The sequence below is a fragment of the Mya arenaria genome, chromosome 5, assembly GCF_026914265.1.
Source record: "Mya arenaria isolate MELC-2E11 chromosome 5, ASM2691426v1".
NCBI classification, from domain to species: Eukaryota; Metazoa; Mollusca; class Bivalvia; order Myida; family Myidae; genus Mya; species Mya arenaria.
The window spans coordinates 19,019,218-19,040,099 of record NC_069126.1 but is presented as its reverse complement, the minus strand read 5'-3'; the positions used below and the strand labels follow the sequence as shown (position 1 = coordinate 19,040,099).

At 37.0% G+C, this 20,882-nt stretch overlaps 2 protein-coding genes across 5 annotated transcripts; one reads left to right on the top strand and one right to left on the bottom strand.

Annotated features, from left to right (window-relative positions):
* Positions 1–721: 721 nt before the first annotated feature.
* LOC128233480 (uncharacterized) lies at positions 722–11,434 on the top strand. Of its 4 annotated transcripts, none has more exons than XM_052947167.1 (9): positions 722–970; positions 1,256–1,400; positions 2,278–2,435; positions 2,722–2,862; positions 4,405–4,511; positions 5,431–5,620; positions 6,787–6,840; positions 7,939–8,071; positions 9,093–11,434. In XM_052947167.1, the coding sequence occupies exons 1-9, from the start codon at positions 907–909 to the stop codon at positions 10,459–10,461; spliced, it is 2,361 nt and encodes a 786-aa protein (XP_052803127.1). In that variant the 5' UTR covers positions 722–906; the 3' UTR covers positions 10,462–11,434. The 4 variants fall into 4 exon arrangements, with proteins under 4 accessions (XP_052803127.1, XP_052803126.1, XP_052803129.1 ...); XM_052947166.1 differs by having other exon boundaries at positions 723–970; positions 1,253–1,400; XM_052947169.1 differs by lacking the exon at positions 1,256–1,400 and adding an exon at positions 1,401–1,544 and having other exon boundaries at positions 894–970.
* A 145-nt stretch (positions 11,435–11,579) lies between these two features.
* On the bottom strand, positions 11,580–20,882 carry LOC128233482 (major facilitator superfamily domain-containing protein 6-like). The gene is made up of 7 exons (XM_052947170.1): positions 20,801–20,882; positions 18,391–19,344; positions 17,918–18,071; positions 16,655–16,820; positions 15,541–15,744; positions 12,273–12,508; positions 11,580–11,856 (listed from the first exon to the last, which is right to left on the bottom strand). Exons 2-7 carry the CDS (start codon positions 19,218–19,220, stop codon positions 11,788–11,790), a joined length of 1,659 nt encoding a protein of 552 aa, XP_052803130.1. The 5' UTR covers positions 19,221–19,344; positions 20,801–20,882; the 3' UTR covers positions 11,580–11,787.

The window sequence follows — 20,882 nt, the reverse complement described above, 5'->3', positions numbered from 1 at the left end:
ACCTTTAACCCGTATAAAGTACTTAGATCGCATGTAATCTAGCGTTCTTAAGAAGGATGCCCCTTCCACGCACACATGTTTCCAGAACATCGACTACAAGAAAACTTCTACAGAGTTCACATACAATTATGGCGAGGCACTCGAAAACTAGATCGCACGTACATCTACACGTACAAGTATGGCGTGGCACTCAAAAACTAGATCCCACTATTTGGTTATACATGTTTATTTCATTAGGTTTATATATTCTTGAACAGTCAAGATATGTCCCCAGTTCATGAAACTTTATTTGAAGAAAAAATACACTTCTTCCTGAATTCATGTCTTCATATACACATAAAAAGTTAGTTACTGTTATTTTGTTGGGTTTTCTTGATGATATTATTTTGTATTTTTACTGATATTATTGCATGCTTTTGTAATCCTTTCTATGTATATTAAAAGAGAGCATTAAAAAGGAGCCGCTTTTGTTCGCTCAGTGACATATTCTACTTAGAAATCGAATGATGTTTTTTTAAGTCATTGCTGTTATCACAGTGAAATGTTTAAAATATATATTTAATAACATAAAGATTTTAAATAAGTAGCATCAGACTGTTTCAAGCGTATATGTGTGTACGTAATTAAAAGTTATACTGTTATAAGGAAATTGCAAGCCGTTCCTCTTAATCGGTGAGAAGCTTGCTTTAAGAATAAACTTATTTTTGGGTTTCATTAGTCATATACTGTTTACTTATTACAAAAATAAGATGGACGTAAATATGTAATTGCCCTGTGTTTCTAGAATAAGAAGAACGTTGGATATAAATGTGTCAATTCTAAAAGTGTTGCAGCGAGAGTTCCTCAGTTCATTATTTTTATGAATTTTAACTTGAACTTGTTTTATGCAAACAGTGAAAGCTTAAGATGACTTGTTTTGTAGCAATTCTGATTTGGATTTCATACATTGTTGGTTCGTTGTTTTGTGAAGGTAAGAAATAGCTCACAACATTTTTACTTGTAAACATATATGGAATGTTTGATACATTGTTGGAATAAGATTTAATCATATTGAAACAACGCTTTTGCCATGATAGCTTTTGTCACAGTGCTGTATATTACTGTCAAGTTACATTGCTTATTCAATGGCAAACCGTTCACCTACCAAGTCCGAAACTTAATTTGACTTTTATGATTTCAACTTGCCTGTGAATAATTGATATATTATTCAATTATAAACCAAACAGTTATATTCAGCTTTTTTGTTCGTCAGCAGCGGCATGCTTCCGACTTCTCGGCGGAACACATGATAGGGAAGGGTTTCTGCAGATTAATGTGAATAACGTTTGGCAAAACGTTTGCTTGAACGACGATCTACACGTTGTGGACATTCGTCGTGACATCTGCCATCCTATTTACAGGTAGGGTCATGACGTTCTCCGTTGAGAGCTAAAGGCACGAAATTTTCGTTAACTATTGAGAATTAAGGGACCGAAAATGGTCTGCCAACCATTTGACAGATAGGGGAACCAACTTCTCAGTTACGTCTGCAAGCCTATTCACAGGTATGTGCACCAGCTTCCTCATTACGTCCTTCCAACTATTGACAGGTAACAACATGAGCTTCCTTGTAACATCTGCAAACCTACTTACCTCTTGACAGGTAGGGGCACGAGCCTCTCCATACCTCTGTCTATTGACAGGAAGAGTCAGGAAATTCTCTGTACCTCTGCCTACCTATTGACAGGTAAGGGCTGAGACTTCTCCGTACCTCTGCCGACCTATTGACAGGTAGGGGCAGAAACTTCACCGTACCTGTGCCAACCAAATAACAGGGAAGGAGAGGAACTAATCTGTACCTCTGCCGACCTATTGACAGGTAAGGGCAGGATCTTCTTCGTACCTCTGCCGACCTACTGACAGGGAGGTGCAGGAACCTTTCCGTACCTTTGCCGACCTATTGACAGGAAGGGGCCGGAACTTCTCCGTACATCTGCCGACCTATTGACTTGTTAGGGCAGTAAGTTTTTGTATTGGTAGGTCAATGGACAATCGCAGTTACTCTGCAACTTCCGTTTTCTTGTTGAAAGAAACCACATAGATGTTGGGAATTGGGGGGTTTACCAATCAACTGTGCATTTCCTTTAAAATGTATGTAGACCCAAAGGGTTTTTATCTCCGGTTTTAACCAACGATCCAATTGTTTTCTTCACAATATATAGGAAGGTTTATATATGTTATGGTGTGCTTTTATTGATATAACTTACGATAAAGGACGGGTATGTTTAAATGTTTCAGCAACACTAAGGGTGCGTCCATAATAAATGAGCCATTGCTTTATGAGAACAAACCAGGTGAAGGGAACATAACAATCAACAACCTTACCTGCCAAGCCACCATGGAAGCAACTGACGCTTGTCCAAAATTTATAATATGCTGCCAAGACGAACCGATTAGTAAGTTTGTTCAATGTGTATTGCTAATTGGAGATCAATATTGAATGTCTGATATCTATAAGTTAGGGTGCTCACGTATTATAGTGTCAGTCATCAATAGTTTGTTTTATCGTGGGAATGCAATCTAAATTAAATAAGAGCTTTGTTAAAAACTACTGAAAATGGGGGGGGGGTATTCTGCTAAAAGGCAAAGGGCTGTCTGAATATGACTTTAAATCAGACTTCCTCATTTCTGCGTGGTACCACCTTTTTAATGCATAAATGTACGTTCCTTTCTTTATTTAAGGCAAACAACTTAGTCATTGCAGCTCAAATTGGTTGGAGACGGAATACTGCTACCATGGCAAAGTTGTCGGAATCCATTGGTTCCTTAAATACAATGATAATCAGAACGTCCGAAGAGCATGGACCAGTTCAGCATTCAAAGGTATTCTCAAATAAACTATTGTCAAATGAATTCAAATACAAATATTTACACCTCAACTCCCAATCCCTAAATGAACGGCATTTCGGCAATTTTGATTATCATCCGATAAACGTAACATTTTCGGATATGCTGGGATCACTTTCAAATATACATGTACATTACAATTGTTTATATTATTATTGTTTTAATTGTGTCAGCAGGCCACTGAAAACTTGATTCAACATGTTGAAAGGTGTTAATTTATGATTTTATAATATTGATGTCACTAGCCTTTCAATTTTACGTTAAAGTCAACTATGAAGTTGTTTATTTTTTCCGGCGTTGTTATGACGTTATATGACAAACTGTTTCCGGTTACGGTCCGGACGTTCTATTAACAGAACGGGTGAGAGATAATCACTGAAATGCTTTCTTAAATGAAAATTAGTATTGTTTTAACAATTGTGTAAGTAAATAATGAATAATGGGTGTAAATATAAGTAAAGAATAGCGTGTTAGATGTCATTATCGGGGATATAAACGCAGATCGGCTGGTTAAAGAGCGCGTGGAGTCCTCCAAACTCTTAAACCAGTCCAACAGCGTTCATACCCAAATGATGACATTAACCACGATATTCATTTATTAATTAACGCAAAATATTTCTCGTTGTCCGGGGATTGCTCTGTTTCCATTCAGAGCAAAATGCCTCCAGTTATGCGGGGGGCGTTCTGATACTAATCAGAGCAAAACACTCCCTGTTGCCCGGAAACCACTCTGTAACAAACCAATGCAGAATGGTTTATGTTGTCCGGGGAAGGCTCTGTTACGAATCAGATAAAATAAATATGTAGTCCGCGGCACATTATGTTACCAATCAGAGCAAAATATTCCTTTGTCCGGGTAGCGCTCTGCTACCAATCAGAGCAAAAAGCGTCCTGTGGTCAGGGGATCACTCTATTATCAATCACATCAAATTGCACTCTGTTTTCTGTGGAACGCTCTTTATAAAACACAAACAAAAATTCAACAGCTTAAAATATTTATATAAAATTAATCTCTCACCCTTCTTGTATTTCCCTTAAAGTTTCATTCGAGAAACATTAGCAACATACACGCAATGCTATTTCAAATTCAAATAGTAACATTTACGATCAATGCAAATACATATACATTCTTTCTTTTTTTCTTTATTTCAAATTTGTTTCATTATTTTTATCCAGCTGAAGTATATTTCATACACATATTATACTTACAAATTCGCATTAAGTTTGTCTTTGTATGAACCTAAGGTTATAAAATGTCATGCAATCGACTACACAGAGATGATACAAATTCAGAATAAAAACACCTACAAGGATAACTAAAGTAAGACAAGAGTCGTATTGGGTTGATTTAAACTGCGCATTGGCAGCAATAGTCGTATATGTCTGTCAACGCCTTCCTTGTTACCGGCGTAGACGTTATTCTATTTGGAGAGTTTTCCTTTACTATTTTGAAGGCATCCATGATAGTGTTTTAGTAAAATAATTTGTATATTTACCATCTATTCTTGTTGTTTTTAGATTCGTGCAAGACCAATACAAGTTATTCCGTTACCATAGCGAACAAGTTGAACAAGTGCTTGCGGACTGTTCATAACAATTCAGACAATTCGTACGCATTGATAGAGGTGAGTTGTCATTATAAAGTAACTATGTGTTAATTTTAACTTTTGTTTTGCTAGGATAACATATGAACATTATTTAGATTGGAAACCGTGTAAAAAGTGTCTCAGTTAATCAAATAAATTTCACCGCAAGTAAAAGTGCAAAGTCAGTGTCTAAAATTATCTTTTCCATATATGCATCAGTGGATACTTTATTTTAAACACCGAAAACCCTTTGTGCCTTTTGCAAAAATCTGAATTCTATTTATGCTCTAAGTCATACAATAACGTTTACTATGACTGTAGAATTATATCAAAAACATAGGTAAATTAAAGACTTCAAACTGTTAGACTGATACTAAAAGTTCAACCATTTCATGGTAAGGTGGAGAAAATACTAAAAACAGTAAAGTAAAACATACAGTTAGTATATATTAAAGCCAACCGTATGTTGCAAGAAATAGTAAAAATCACCGTGGTTCAATGACAGGAAAACCTAAAATTATATAATATATGACCCGAAATCAGAAATAGAAATTCATAGACATTCACAAATCAATTAAGTCCAAAATCGCCTGAAACTGTGAACTGTGTATACACATAACAGTTTCAGAATATTAAGGAGTTTGGACTCAATCAGGCTGTGTGTTTTTCAATATCAAGCACTTCTATGACTTGAGGTTATCTCCAATAGTAAGACTCAGGCTGTTATTCGCTAACATAGTCTTAAACCACTGTGGTTTATATATATAAGTTCTGGAAGAGCGACGCTTCGAGACCTTGATTAAAAATGTACGTTAAATATGAAAATATCAGTATAGGTACAATAGCAGTAACGGCAGATGCAAATTCAACTCCCCGTTTATAAAAAATATTTGGTTATTGAAAAAAAATGGGAAAGATTTATAACTATGTAATTTGCTAACTTGTTATTTGTTTTAAGGGAGATAATTGCAAATGGACAACAGAAATAAAATGTGAAAATGCGCAAACATTCGAGTTACTTCAGGACAAAACCGAGAGTATGGATGGCCTACATTGTGTTACAGTGGAAGTACAAAATGGGACCAGGAACATCTCAATAGCTCACTGTTTCTCGTATCTACCTGCAGTTTGTCTGGTGGGAAAGCAAGGTAAAGGTATATAACGCAAGTCGCGATGTACTCTGGTTTTCAAATATTTATGTCATAAAATGGAACTTAACGGCTATCTTTTCTTCGTTATCGTATTTTCTCTCGATGGAGAACTTAGCTGAAACGTTTCTATATGGAATGCCGTATGTGTTTTGATAGATTTTAACAAATCCGTTATCGTAATTACGATTTTCGAAAATTACGCATATAAAAAGTCTTTAATACTTATTACAAACATCAACACTCCTTAAATCTGTTCTCTCACATATTGCCAGTTTTGACATTTTTATTTTATTTCGGGCTCAGAATCAGCTAATTGGTATCAACACCTTCAATTCAATCATATAAGATAACTCACAATGGACCATTTGAATATGCCGAAATGTCATTTTTCTTAAAGATGCGCTCGAACTCCCAAATAAGATTAACCACAATTAATGCAATTGTTTTGATATACCAAAAAGGAGTCGTAAACAATGGTTTTTATGAAGAATATTGTGTTTCGTATGAAAGAAATGTGCAGATAACACGGTATTTCTACCTTATGAGACGATAGTAGATCACTGTTAATCTTAAAGCATTCACCATTTATTATTTTATTACGTTTTCAGCTATTAAATACACGGGTACAATCTTGTTAAAAGTAATTAATATTTTTCATAAATTCATTATTTAGTAGGTAGTTTAAGGTTTGTCACTCAAAATATATGCTTGTTATACATGTATATGTACTGATGATGAATAAGAGTGTCATTTTAAAGCGTTAATAACGCTTTTAGCTATAAAATATCAATTTTCGAATGTTAACATGAAAACTGCGATCTGATCTTTTGCCAGCAGTTTAGTATCACTATTAATTGGTTAGTTTGAACATAAACGCAATTTTGATTGAGCAACAGTAATAGTTGTATTGATATTGACCAATCAAAATTATTTAGCTAACTTAAACAAAAGCAAATCAATAACCAGTTTTTATACTATGATTGTCAACGTACACAAATAACTGTGTCTTAAAGCTGACTGATTGTCAACCTGCACACGTAGCCAAGCCTAAAATGCTTACAATTAAAAAATGTAAACACAACTTTTATGTTTTTAAGTTAAAATGGTATATATGCAATACATTAGAATACCTGCAAATAATGCTGAAAACTGCTTTTTCTTAGTTCCAGGAAACGAAACAGAACGTCCAGCCGAGGATAAAACAAAATATTTAACAAGTAAGTCCCTATAATGAACATGTAACTATAATAAAGATTACAGATCAGGACAGAACACAAGTTTATTTCCACACATAACTTCAAACATATATATATATATATATATATATATATATATATATAAGTAGACTATGATAGTCCATGATCATTTTACATTATTTAACATTTGCTTGGCGGTGTATATAAGGTTTTTTTTAAATAATTGAGATTCTCTACAGTAACATAAATAGTAGCGAATGTTTAAAAAACAAATCAGAAATAATATTACGTACGAATACTTTACAACTATTTACCAGTTAGTATTAAAACATATGATAATCATGTATGAAAAGTAACGAAATTCTTTCTCTGAGCAAATGCTTTACACACGAAAATAGAGAGATTCTTTAATTAACCAGTACTTGGATGAGTACGATAACATCGTGGAAAATAATATATATTATATATATATATCCGCGCGTATGGGTCAATGTTGAATGTTGTAGCCATGTAACGTATAAAATATTGTTATTCTCCTAAACTGTGTTCTGGTGTAGATATAATCCAAATTACAGGAACATCCAGACGACCTATATATAGTTCCTTACTGCGACTCCCCTCCTCGGGAAAAAGACTTAAAATTTATTGTTGGAATTGATCTTACCATCTGTTATTGCAATTGATCTTGAAAAGTAAATTATATTGAACACATTTGGTTTAACCAGTATGTATTACAAATAATTATACATCAAACATGATCATTGAATTAAATGAATAACGAACACATTCAAACAAGATAAAGTGCAAGGCATAACGGTAATATAAATTTCAAAAATCGAGAAGATGCCATCAAAACTTTGCTGCAACCCATCAAAGTTGATCTCTTCTTCGTATGATTCGAGGCGAATTTTTTCCGATCAGTCGGCTCGATTTAATTTGATTATCCGTTGTCAGCAATGACAGATGGAATAGATGGAACTCTGTGAACGTCCAGCTAATTAGTATTATATTTTATAAAAATCGTAAGGTACACTATGAAACTGATGGCATGTTTCAACAAAGTATAATAACATTGGCGTCATATTTGTTGTATTAATACAATTATATTATTTTTTTCAGAGAACATCAGGAGCTTGACCACACCTTCATCGAATGAAAAAGAAAATGTTTTGTCATACTTAGCTATTTTAGCCATTGTACCATTTGCCTTCTTGGTTTTCATCCTTGTGTTTATAGCGCGCTATCATATCAGGTATGATAATACATAATGTTAATTAGATTTCACACTAAATTGTTTGCCTTAAATGCTTTAAGCAGGTAAATATGATCCAAACAATCGTATAACAACCAGGAACGTTCGAATATAATCTTATGAAGGTCAAATGCTTAGGGTATCTTATGTACAACTACTAGTGTTTAAAGTGAACTTAGTATTTCGAGTTTTTGATGAATGAGTGTGGCTTTGAGTCTGCGCAAATGCCACAAGTGAATTTCAAATAAAGTGAGCCATCTATAAGATTGTCGATCTACTACCCACATAAAAAAACGAATAGAGTCACTTGGCATTTACATGCACGTATCAGCATGAACAAAGTACTAATGGGACGGGCATAAACTATCACAAAACATCCATACATGTACAGTTTTTATTGTTTTTACATCAAATCAATCAACCAATTAAATCGTAGTTTTAAATATTGCACACAAAAACGGCACGGCTACACTCGAATCTTCTTGAAGTGACGAAAACTGTTTGAAACCGTTATTAGGGGTGTACAAATTGACAATTTTTCTTCGATACAAAAATAAATATCGAAATTAATGTTATTTTCTGATTGACAAGTATGTTTTTTAAAGTTGATTTGCAGACAGACGTAAGAGTTCCGTTGTATCGGGCCATTGGTTGTAATGCTTATCTGTGTTGCATGGTGACCCCGTATAATTTTGGTATCATTTGAAAGGGTATTGCGTATTGGTTACTTTTGTTGAATATGAGTTACAAAAACATTACAGATTAAGTTCGGGAAGTTTTGCTCTTTATTTCAACTGAAATTGGAAGTGAATGGCAGATTGAAATATTATAGATATTCAAATAATACCAAATAATATGATGTCACCAGGCATCGAAATGTCACCTCAATATAGCATCGAGGTTTAAAACGACTAATTCTGTAATGTTTATTGTTCATTGCTATTGTTGTATAAACCTGTAAGATGTTCCTTTCGTTTTAGCTCTACCATTTTCTCATTTTAATGATTATTCAAACTTTCAGGAAGTCTAGAAAAAGATTGATTGAACGTCAACGACCGAATTCCGTCCAAAATCACACCTACGGTCGCGGAAGGGTTGTTGAAGAAAGTATAGAGGAAACATACAATCTAATTAATGACTTTGAGCTCAAAGACTTTAAACCAGAACTACCGGCCAGAGGTCAACACAATCAGATATTGGTACTTGATGATTATAGCATGCCTCCTGACGCAATCCCACAGAAGACGGAATCCGATGAGTATTTTGTTACATATGACGATCCCATTCGATCTTTGGTTAAGCAGCATAATGAAGCTGACCAAAAACAGCGATATGATATCAACCATCTAAGCGAAACAAGAGTTGAATCTTTTAAAAGGAAATTTCAAGATGATAAAGGTTTGTGCTCTTCTACTTACACGGATAAATCTAGCCTGGTTTTAAACGAAGAACATGTTGAATTTAATAGAATTCCGCCTTCAGAGACATTGTCATTGAACAGAACAGGGCGATTTAAAAAGTTTAGCTTTGAGACGAAAAAACATTCGTATAAATCGAAAGAGACCAACATTGTAAATTTCGATTTCTTAGACAAGAAAATCGCTTCAGAACCAAGCATTTCTATTCGTTCGGAAAACAATTCTGTGCTAACCGGAGCATGCGAAAGTGATGAAAGATCACCAGAAAACATCGCCGCGGACCAAACCAAAACCAGCGGTTCTCTCGACGGAATTGCATTACAAAACAGAGTGTCTGTCGAATCGTCAAATGGATACACCGACTGCATATCTAAACGTCCCACAAAGCTTATAAAGCAGAGTGAAGATAGTGACGATTACGAAGATACTTCGAATGTAAATCATGAACAGCTGTGCGCAGATGCAAAACCAAAAGAGCATTTATTTCATAACCATGTATGTATCGACTGCCTGACTCCAGACCATTTAAAGAAACTTGGTATCAGGATTATTCCAGATGAAAGTGCATATACCTCATACAACTTAAATATTCCAAAAAGGTTCTCGGACTCTGCACTTGAGCTTTATATTAATACCGCAGGTCTTAAGAAATCTCAATGGTCTAAATTTTCTTCAAAGTCATTCGATATGGCAGATGAAGAAAATAAACCAAACGAAAACCTAAAGAAGAGCTGCTCTAAAGACGAACTCGAAATATTTCACAAAAAGCAGCGAGCGAAGGAAGAAAATGCCTATTTTAAATGTCCGCGAAAATGTTCTCTATGTCATGCGGATTCTTATGACATATTAGGTGCGTTTTCAAAGAGCAACGATACTAGTGATTCTGAAAATGTTTATCATAAATTAGCAGATGTGAGGATATGGACACCAAAACATGTTCGGTGTAGACATATGCGACACAAATCGACGTAGTTCTCAATACCTACGACAAATATTAGATCAGTCTAACATTCTTAGGGACGAATGTCTTTAATGGATTGGCAACAAGAATCATCCGTATGAATGGTAATTTTCAAGCATGTAATAAGTAAGAAATGACTGAGCACATGGGGTAATGAGCATTGGTAGACAGGAAGTAGACATGAAACTCTGAATATTCGTTGGAAATCAAATAGTTTCAATGTTTTGAATTCATTTGGAGTGCTTGTTTGACCGTTGATTTATTGTATGGTATTTTTTATTAAAATGTTGTTTACACTAGCGAGTTAAACTCAGTGACCAAACCGATATGTTCGTAATATACAAAAATAAATATGAAAAATATGAAATATTTACGACAACAAGAAAACATATATAACAATAATGTAAAGTCTTCCAATGCAGACCTGTTCAACAGCATTGTAACACCATGATAAAAAGAAGCGATTAAACAACATTCGTACATTTCACTTGCATCTTTCAAAGACATATCACAAAATATAAGCGATATTCTGGTGCTTTTTTAACTTGGTAATAATGGCGACGTAGACATTAATTAAAAATATTTTTATAAGCATTGATATTTTGTATCTGTACCTAAATAATATGCTATCTTCTTGTTTTAAAGTCAATTGAGATCAACATGAACATGCATTAAAATAAGAAGAAAAAAATGCATCAGCCTTTATTGTGCGCCCTCAAACACTCCACAGAGGGTTCAAGTTACATACACAAGCGAGTTAAATATAGTGACCAAAACGATATGTTTGTAATTGTTTACAAAAATAAATATGAAAAATATGAAATATTTACAACAAGTAGAAAACATACATGTATTACAACAATTCATCGTTTAACAAAATGTATATATAATCAGTATTCAAAATACACCCCAGACAATGCAATATAAACCATTCATACATTTTAAATGCTTATATATATCTGTAATAAAAGTGGTCAATTGTTAGTCAGAATTATTTTTTTCAAATGTATCCTATTCAACTGAATGTTTGATGAGCAACATCTGAGAGACATGTGTGCTATTCAACGGAATACCATCTGCATAAAGGGGTCCGCAAATAATTCAGAATTAAAACAAAACTGCGGACAACTCTCATGTTAATTCATTGAAAAGGAAGGTCTTTATATCTGTGTGGTAAATACAGATGACCTTCTCCCAAATCGCTTAAATATTGTAAAACCTGTTACCCATTCCTATAAATACATCGCGATAGGAAAATGTTTACTAGCACTTGTTGGTTCGAGCAAATTAAAAAGGGCGTTGTATATCAGTTTCCCCCCGTATTGTCTTAATGGGAATCATCCTGCAGGCTTGGTTTCTTCGGAAAGTTCCTCATAATGGCCGAAAACGTCCGGACGAGTTGTGCACTGAAACGGTCATAATCATCTGCGGCCAATTGTATATTAACTTGGTTAAATCGGCCAAAAGTCAACTTTCGGTCATTTTGCACATTTAAATGATTTGATTGGTTAGTAGTTACTATTGGATAAATATCGACCAATCAATAAACGTTTTTTGACAAAACTAAATAATTAACCATTAACAAACGGCTGCTGCTGTTAAGAGGGGAAAACTACGGTTTAAAAGCTATTATATGGCCGATATGGCGTACTAAACGCTTAACCGACTCTTATGAAAAATACTATAAGCGAATCCGATTGTTAGATTGTGCAACTGTTTAATAAATAATAAGAAGAGGAAATGATAATGCGAACATAGTCTTGAAGAGAGGTAGAAAAATTTATTGAACAGTTTTTAATAAAAGTGAAAAGCATACACCTACCCTTTGAATAATGAGAAATGCAACAGCGTTAACGAACGAACCAGCAGCGAACATCCAGAAGGTAACTCGAGCCCCGAGATTTTCAACTGAAAGACCAGCAATCATGTGGCCCGTACCAGCTCCCAGGCCCCAATATACCCCGTGCAGAAAGCCTTGAAGAGTACCCAGATATTCGCTAGGTACACCTTTGCACAAATATTTCGTGAACACTGACCAGATACCGGCGAACGTGAAACCTGGGAAAAGCAAGGAAACAATGTGATCTATACATATCACGTTGGAGTATCGCGTGATCGCTATAGTACATCGGCCGTAATACATATCACGTTGGAGTATCGCGTGATCGCTATAGTACATCGGCCGTAATACATATCACGTTGGAGTATCGCGTGATCGCTATAGTACATCGGCCGTAATACATATCACGTTGGAGTATCGCGTGATCGCTATAGTACATCGGCCGTAATACATATCACGTTGGAGTATCGCGTGATCGCTATAGTACATCGGCCGTAATACATATCACGTTGGAGTATCGCGTGATCGCTATAGTACATCGGCCGTAATACATATCACGTTGGAGTATCGCGTGATCGCTATAGTACATCGGCCGTAATACATATCACGTTGGAGTATCGCGTGATCGCTATAGTACATCGGCCGTAATACATATCACGTTGGAGTATCGCGTGATCGCTATAGTACATCGGCCGTAATACATATCACGTCGGAGTATCGCGTGATCGCTACAGTACATCGGCCGTAATACATATCACGTCGGTGTATCGCGTGATCGCTACAGTACATCGGCCGTAATACATATCAGGTCGGTGTATCGCGTGATCGCTACAGTACATCGGCCGTAATACATATCAGGTCGGTGTATCGCGTGATCGCTACAGTACATCGGCCGTAATACATATCAGGTCGGTGTATCGCGTGGTCGCTACAGTACATCGGCCGTAATACATATCAGGTCGGTGTATCGCGTGATCGCTACAGTACATCGGCCGTAATACATATCAGGTCGGTGTATCGCGTGATCGCTACAGTACATCGGCCGTAATACATATCAGGTCGGTGTATCGCGTGATCGCTACAGTACATCGGCCGTAATACATATCACGTCGGTGTATCGCGTGATCGCTACAGTACATCGGCCGTAATACATATCACGTCGGTGTATCGCGTGATCGCTACAGTACATCGGCCGTAATACATATCAGGTCGGTGTATCGCGTGATCGCTACAGTACATCGGCCGTAATACATATCAGGTCGGTGTATCGCGTGATCGCTACAGTACATCGGCCGTAATACATATCAGGTCGGTGTATCGCGTGATCGCTACAGTACATCGGCCGTAATACATATCAGGTCGGAGTATCGCGTGATCGCTACAGTACATCGGCCGTAATACATATCACGTCGGAGTATCGCGTGATCGCTACAGTACATCGGCCGTAATACATATCACGTCGGAGTATCGCGTGATCGCTACAGTACATCGGCCGTAATACATATCACGTCGGAGTAGCGCGTGATCGCTACAGTACATCGGCCGTAATACATATCACGTCGGAGTAGCGCGTGATCGCTACAGTACATCGGCCGTAATACATATCACGTCGGAGTAGCGCGTGATCGCTACAGTACATCGGCCGTAATACATATCAAGTCGGAGTAGCGCGTGATCGCTATAGTACATCGGCCGTAATACATATCACGTCGGAGAAGCGCGTGATCGCTATAGTACATCGGCCGTAATACATATCACGTCGGAGTAGCGCGTGATCGCTATAGTACATCGGCCGTAATACATATCAGGTTGGTGTATCGCGTGATCGCAACAGTACATCGGCCGTAATACATATCACGTCGGTGTATCGCGTGATCGCTACAGTACATCGGCCGTAATACATATCACGTCGGTGTATCGCGTGATCGCTACAGTACATCGGCCGTAATACATATCAGGTCGGTGTATCGCGTGATCGCTACAGTACATCGGCCGTAATACATATCAGGTCGGTGTATCGCGTGATCGCTACAGTACATCGGCCGTAATACATATCAAGTCGGAGTAGCGCGTGATCGCTATAGTACATCGGCCGTAATACATATCACGTCGGAGTAGCGCGTGATCGCTATAGTACATCGGCCGTAATACATATCACGTCGGAGTAGCGCGTGATCGCTATAGTACATCGGCCGTAATACATATCACGTCGGAGTAGCGCGTGATCGCTATAGTACATCGGCCGTAATCCATATCACGTCGGAGTAGCGCGTGATCGCTATAGTACATCGGCCGTAATCCATATCACGTCGGAGTAGCGCGTGATCGCTGTAGTACATCGGCCGTAATACATATCACGTCGGAGAAGCGCGTGACCGCTGTAGTGCATCGGCCGTAATACATATCACGTCGGAGTAGCGCGTGACCGCTGTAGTACATCGGCCGTAACAATACATATCACGTTGGAGTAGCGCGTGATCGCTATAGTACATCGGCCGTAATACATATCACGTCGGAGTAGCGCGTGATCGCTATAGTACATCGGCCGCAATACATATCACGTTGGAGTAGCGCGTGATCGCTTTAGTACATCGGCCGTAATACATATCACGTTGGAGTATCGCGTGATCGCTATAGTACATCGGCCGCAATACATATCACGTTGGAGTATCACAGGATCGCTATAGTACATCGACCGTACAAGATGGCGTCTAATTCGCCGACATCAACCCATAAAGTCGGCCGGATGGTTAACGTTAATATAGGATTTTTATATATAGACCCAGAGTACCCGCATTGTAACACAATTTACACGCGTGATTTTTATGTTTTTTCGAGGTTTGCTCAATTTCAGCTTGAAACTCGATACAGGTTTTATTTCTGTTCATACACTGACCGAATAAGCCTGTAATCCGCAGGTATATGAAACGAATGTCTACAAACTATTGATAACATTAGCAAATATATCCTTCATTGTAAGTTTAAAGTGACAATACGGTGTTTGCATACATGGTTGTTTCAATCATTTATATTTTGTAATACAGCATGAAGAATTGTGATAAAGTAAAAATAAAAGAATAGTTTTCATCCCTAAGTAGTTAAAAAATAAAAACATATGCATGTACGTCCAATCCGAAACACGATTACGTGCGAAGGAAACAATCGGTCATGAATACATAAGGTATTGTTCTTCCCACACTCTTTAGTTTTATAAGACTACTTTCACCAGTGGTACCCTTTTGATATTTACCTTGAAGCACCTCAAAAGGAAGAACGATCCAAGGATTTTCTATAGTGGCGAAGGCGATAAATCGGACAGTGTATCCGAGTAGACCAAGTCCCATGAACAGGAAGCAGCCTGTCCGTTCAAGGATCCGGAATACCACAAGGAACATGCACATTTCAGAGAACAGGCTTACACCGTTGGCCACACCCAGTGTTAGCTGAGTCGCCCCTGAAACGATATGCATTTTTAGTTGTCGTCCTAAAACGCCGGCTAAGAAAAAAACGAAACTATCAGAGGAAAGGCTAACACCGTTGCGAACGCCTAGTGTTAACTCGATAGCCCCAAGGATATTCATAGCATGTATGGTTCTGTATGTTCAACATACATTAAAAATGTGCATGTACATACAAAAATAGGCCATAGGTGAAAAATTACGTTACGCAAAACGAATTTTAAACACACTGATTTGTTGGTGAGACAGTGGTTTTATTTTTGCTTTTATTTTTTAATGACCTAAAAAGTAGTAATTATTAATCAAATGTAAAAATTAAAAAAAAAAACTTTTAATAATATTAAACATATTATTTTAAGATGCATGTATTGTAGTGCACATATATAATGCAGTGTGTTAACAAAGTGCCATTAAATAACGTTGTCGATTACAAATATTTAAAAAAAATCGTTCGCAAATTGTTTCGTGTTTAATAATCACTTAATTTTCGCGATAATTATCTAGCTATCTAGTATATATTCGAGTTACCTTTTTGGTAAGATCAATATCGTAAGACTAAATACAGGCTTGAAAGTGCCCAGAACTGCCACCTATTATCTTACGAATCTGATCTATTTAACCAGTTAGTAGATTACTTATTAAGTAGAATTTGCAAACCATAACTAGATATCCTGTTAATGTTGTACGGCTAAAATAGGTAACAGGTGGCAGTCCTGGGCCCTTTAGTCTAATGATTTTGATCATGCAAAAAGTAACGCGAATAACGCGAATATTAACTAGATAGCTAGATATTTATCGCGAAAATTAACTGGTTAATACGAAACAGTTCGCGGTCGTTAACAGGTTGTCTTGCGGCAGTTATATGCCACCATAGAAATAACTACTGTCAAGTAATATATTAGTTACCAATGTTTTCAAGGTGCCAGAAGAGGAATCCCCAAATGACGCCATTACAGACGCCCGTGAAGAACATGGTGAATAGCCAGGAGCCGTAATGGAGGGTACAGAACATTCGAAACACTCGCATGGGGTTAGGCCGGGGACGGGACTCACTATGATCGTCCGCTTGTTTCTGTAATATACATATACTGTCGAAACTCGCTATATCGAACTCTGTTATCTCGATGTCCTGGTCATATCGGTTTTCTTTATATCTTTTTCGGTTTAGCTGTACACTTTTTTTGCATTTCGGTTACACCGAATGTTCGTTATCTCGAAGTATTTTCCAAGGTCCCAACAACTTCTACATGTAGCGATTATTTGATTATGGACAATGTATGAAGTTTGGCAAAACTTGTGTGGACTCGAAGGGATTTGGGTGTGGACGGAACTCGCTGTGGACATCCGTTTAATCCAAAGGATACGGAGAGATATCTGCGCAATTAATTTATAAACAAGTATAGTTCCTATATTCATTGCCTATGAAAGTGAGAAATAGACGATGCTCGTATATTGTCTGTATTGCAAATTGTCTCTAGGTAATGTAACCGGCATATTATTTATCACTGTCGACAAAACTGTAAATAGCGAATTCATCGCATTTGCCACAGCTAAATGTCCTTTTTGCTGTGACAGCTGGGGTAGGTTTTGTTCGTAGTTTTATTTGTTCTAATAGTGTTTTGCATAAGACTAAAAATAATTCAGTTTTGTTGTAAAAATATATAATAAGATATAATATAAATATATACCACTTTGTAATGCAGCTCTTCTTGAATATATCGCAAAATTAAGGGACATTAATTTATCAAACAATGAATAGAATCAAAAGAAATAACACTAAACCAAAAACAATATCTTGATTTGTACGCATAACTTGAACATTCTCAAACAGTTGTAAATAAAAAATTAAAATCAATAATCTGACTTTTGTCTAAATGTCATAATGATTCTTTTTAAGTCCTCATGTTTGTGTTCATTTGTGTACTGACCAAAGGTTCAATTAACTCAAATTAGTAGCAAAATAATAAAAAAAAAACTATGACAATAAGATACTTTCAATTTCAATCACTTTATATTTGCTCTTTTCAGAAATTTACATTTATACAATGCTGAAATGCACTATTCATTTGCAAAATGAATTCTGGATGTCCTCTTGAGATATAGCAAATAAATGATCTCCCCCATAAGACTGGTAGAGAAGTGTGAATTAAATACAAAACTGAACCTTACCTGGAACCTGAAGAAAAGCGTGGTAACGAAACAGCAGAACATGCAGCCGGCGAAGAAGTAGAACGCTATACGGTAGTCGCTATAAACGACCGGTTCCCCGCACACGCTTACCTCACGCCTGGTCTCACTGATCACGCCACCCACCAACATGGAACTGGACAATTGGAATCATTCTTATTTAAATAATCTCCCGGATAATTGCCTTCTTCTGCCACATTGTACTTCGACAAATATGTTTACTTATCTGTTAACTCGTCCGACTCTCATCAGCATTTGGTCGTACACCCCACCCCAGATACAATGTATATGAGATAGGTAAAATATGAAGGCACAATCTGTAAATCAACATGGATGTAGCACTAGTATGGATTATCTTGATTCAACAGTTAGGACCCGGTGTTTGTTTAAGGGTTCAGGCGTATATCTTTTCAGTGCAAATATAAAAATTTGAATATCGCTAAAGGAATACTCACAATACCCCAAGGCCAAGTGATCCCCACGCCCTCTGGTGGCCGTACTTGTTCATTTCCGCCGCTCCAAGCGTCTCGATGCACCCTGAGTCCGCCAGCGCGCCGCACGGAGACTGCACCAGCTCACCTAGCACCACGAGCACCATAATTATGACGTAGACCTTCATAAGAGACGCGCGGTCGTAAGCCCAGCCGCGTGATTCAAACAGACTCTCTTCGGGATCCACACCGGGTTTTTTTTTGTGTAAACCAAAAAAGTAGTCCCTTAGATCATCGCCTTGTCCGGTCGGTTGTGTTGAGCCATTATATGGCTTTCCTAAGAATTCAGCTACATACACGCATTGCGAGTCAGACTGTGTCGGTGGTGGTACAAAGCCTATGCTTGTTATAAATATCAACCAACCTAAAGCACTGCAACATAGCATAATCCGCCTTACACGGAACCGGTCAGCTAAAGAGCCCCACAGCGGTCCACTGCAAAACCCTATCAAAGGTCTTACACCGGCAATAACGCCGATTTGATTAGGACCAAAGCCTAATTGTTTATAGTATATAGAAAAATAAGGAAACACGCAACCTATGGCACCTCCGAAAAAGAAGAAAAACGATTTGAACTTGCTCAACTTTAGCTCACACCGGAGACATTCTAAAGGGAGGCAGTTACCGCAGGTCTGTTCCGGAGTCTTCGTTTCGACGGAGCTGCTGGAATTGACAGAGTTGCCGTTGTGGATCGGTGATGTCTCCGTCGCCGGAAGCGACGTTGGGGGCGGTGCCGCAAGGGGGTCGGCAATCATACCGGAAATAGAGGACAGTTCCACTTCCGAGGTCGCCATAGCCCCGACTACAGGATGGAGAACGAGGATATACTGTTGCCGTACACGCGGAGCGCATTAAATCAATCCTTTGGTTTACAATATTTCTGTTTGATAACATATGGAATCGTTTTTGGACCCGTGTCTGCAAAAGTGACATACACATTAATGCAGTGATTCTTATTGGGACTAAACACCAGATGTTCCAAAAATAGACAAATGCAATGTTTCCTCAAAACAAGCATATACTTGTCAATGCGAGCTAGTAGAAGGCCGATAATACATCACTTTACATGATTAAAAGAATGAACGAAACAATCACGTTGCTGTCCAATCTGAGTATCCCCGTTTAATTATAGCGCATAATGGTTTCCCTGTTTAAACAGTATAAATTTTACAAGAATTGTGTAGTAAGTTATGATAACTTATATTTATACTTATCCTATTCCAAGTTTAAATCATATCTTTTAAGAGTACACCATATACGGACGCTTTTTAAACTTTCTGGGATTTACGTAGTAGACAACCCCAGGAAAATTAGATTTGTAGAAATAAACAGGTATTTCAGATTTCGATAATTTTTTAAAGTGACACTCGTATTCAAAAGCAAAACATACACATGTATAACAAACATATATTTTAGTGATGAACCTTTAACTACTTACTCAATAATGCATTTATGGAAACTATTGATTACTGATAAAAGATTGTAACTGTATGGTGGCTGCAAAACGCACAAATATTAAATGACTGGTGAGTCCTTAAAGATTTACAAAGATCAACTCTCGTCTCATAAGGTAGAAATACCGTGTTTTCTTCACCTATCCTTCAAATTAAACACCGTATCCCTCATAAGAACCATGGTTTTCGATATGTATTTATATATGTAAATTAAAACAATTGTATTGTGGTACATCTTATTTGGGAGTAAGAGTGCATCATTAAACTAACCCTTTTAAGGTCAAGAAGCGTATTTGTTGTTTGGGCTATGGCCATCAAATGTAGGTCATTTTAAGACATGTTTGACATGATTGACAATATTTTCAATCGAATTAGGCAAATCATGAAATTTGAATATAAATATTTGTACATTTCGTTTGTTTAAACCTGTCTTGCTTTTTACGCACAAATTTTAATGATAAAATCAATGACCGAAGATCAAAATAAATTTCAGTGCATAAAGTATATTGTTCTTGCTTTAAAATTATACCACGAACAAATCTGTTGTTTTAAAGTTGACGAAATATTTAGGATTAATGAGCGACGTGTCATTATGTACATTGTACGTTTCCCCCAACAGCTAACGTTTAATCACTATACGTATGTGCCTTAGGCCCAAACAACAAAAATAACGTCAACTCAACGTACACGTCCAATATATAATCAAACATGTCCTTCGTTAGCTGTAAAATCTATCGTAAAATTTAAATAAGCCTTACGTGCTCCACTTGCTTTGTCATTTGTAAATGTTAAATCGTGTATTTTGTTTTTCTCACGGGCCATGTGGCTTATTGAACATGTATTCAAAATAAACCATCTCTCTCATTATAATCAAACATCAAAATGACATTAACAAACTTATTATCGATCTAGACACTCACCTGCCAGTATCTCTGTTTTCATCCAGGTTTGTTATTCCTTGTATTATAATGTTGTGGCTTACTCAACCTTAAAGGTTAAAGG

What these genes read in the sequence shown, in the direction of transcription:
- LOC128233482 (XM_052947170.1), bottom strand. Translation starts at nt 19,220, where the DNA reads ATGGCGACCTCGGAAGTGGAACTGTCCTCTATTTCCGGTATGATTGCC. An exon ending in TCACTTGGCCTTGGGGTATT is followed by an intron (nt 18,072 to 18,390) that starts GTGAGTATTCCT and finishes CCAATTGTCCAG; the next exon opens with TTCCATGTTGGTGGGTGGCG. An exon ending in CGCTTTTCTTCAGGTTCCAG is followed by an intron (nt 16,821 to 17,917) that starts GTAAGGTTCAGT and finishes TGTATATTACAG; the next exon opens with AAACAAGCGGACGATCATAG.
- LOC128233480 (XM_052947166.1), top strand. Translation starts at nt 907, where the DNA reads ATGACTTGTTTTGTAGCAATTCTGATTTGGATTTCATACATTGTTGGT. An exon ending in GACCAGTTCAGCATTCAAAG is followed by an intron (nt 2,863 to 4,404) that starts GTATTCTCAAAT and finishes TGTTGTTTTTAG; the next exon opens with ATTCGTGCAAGACCAATACA. An exon ending in ATTCGTACGCATTGATAGAG is followed by an intron (nt 4,512 to 5,430) that starts GTGAGTTGTCAT and finishes ATTTGTTTTAAG; the next exon opens with GGAGATAATTGCAAATGGAC.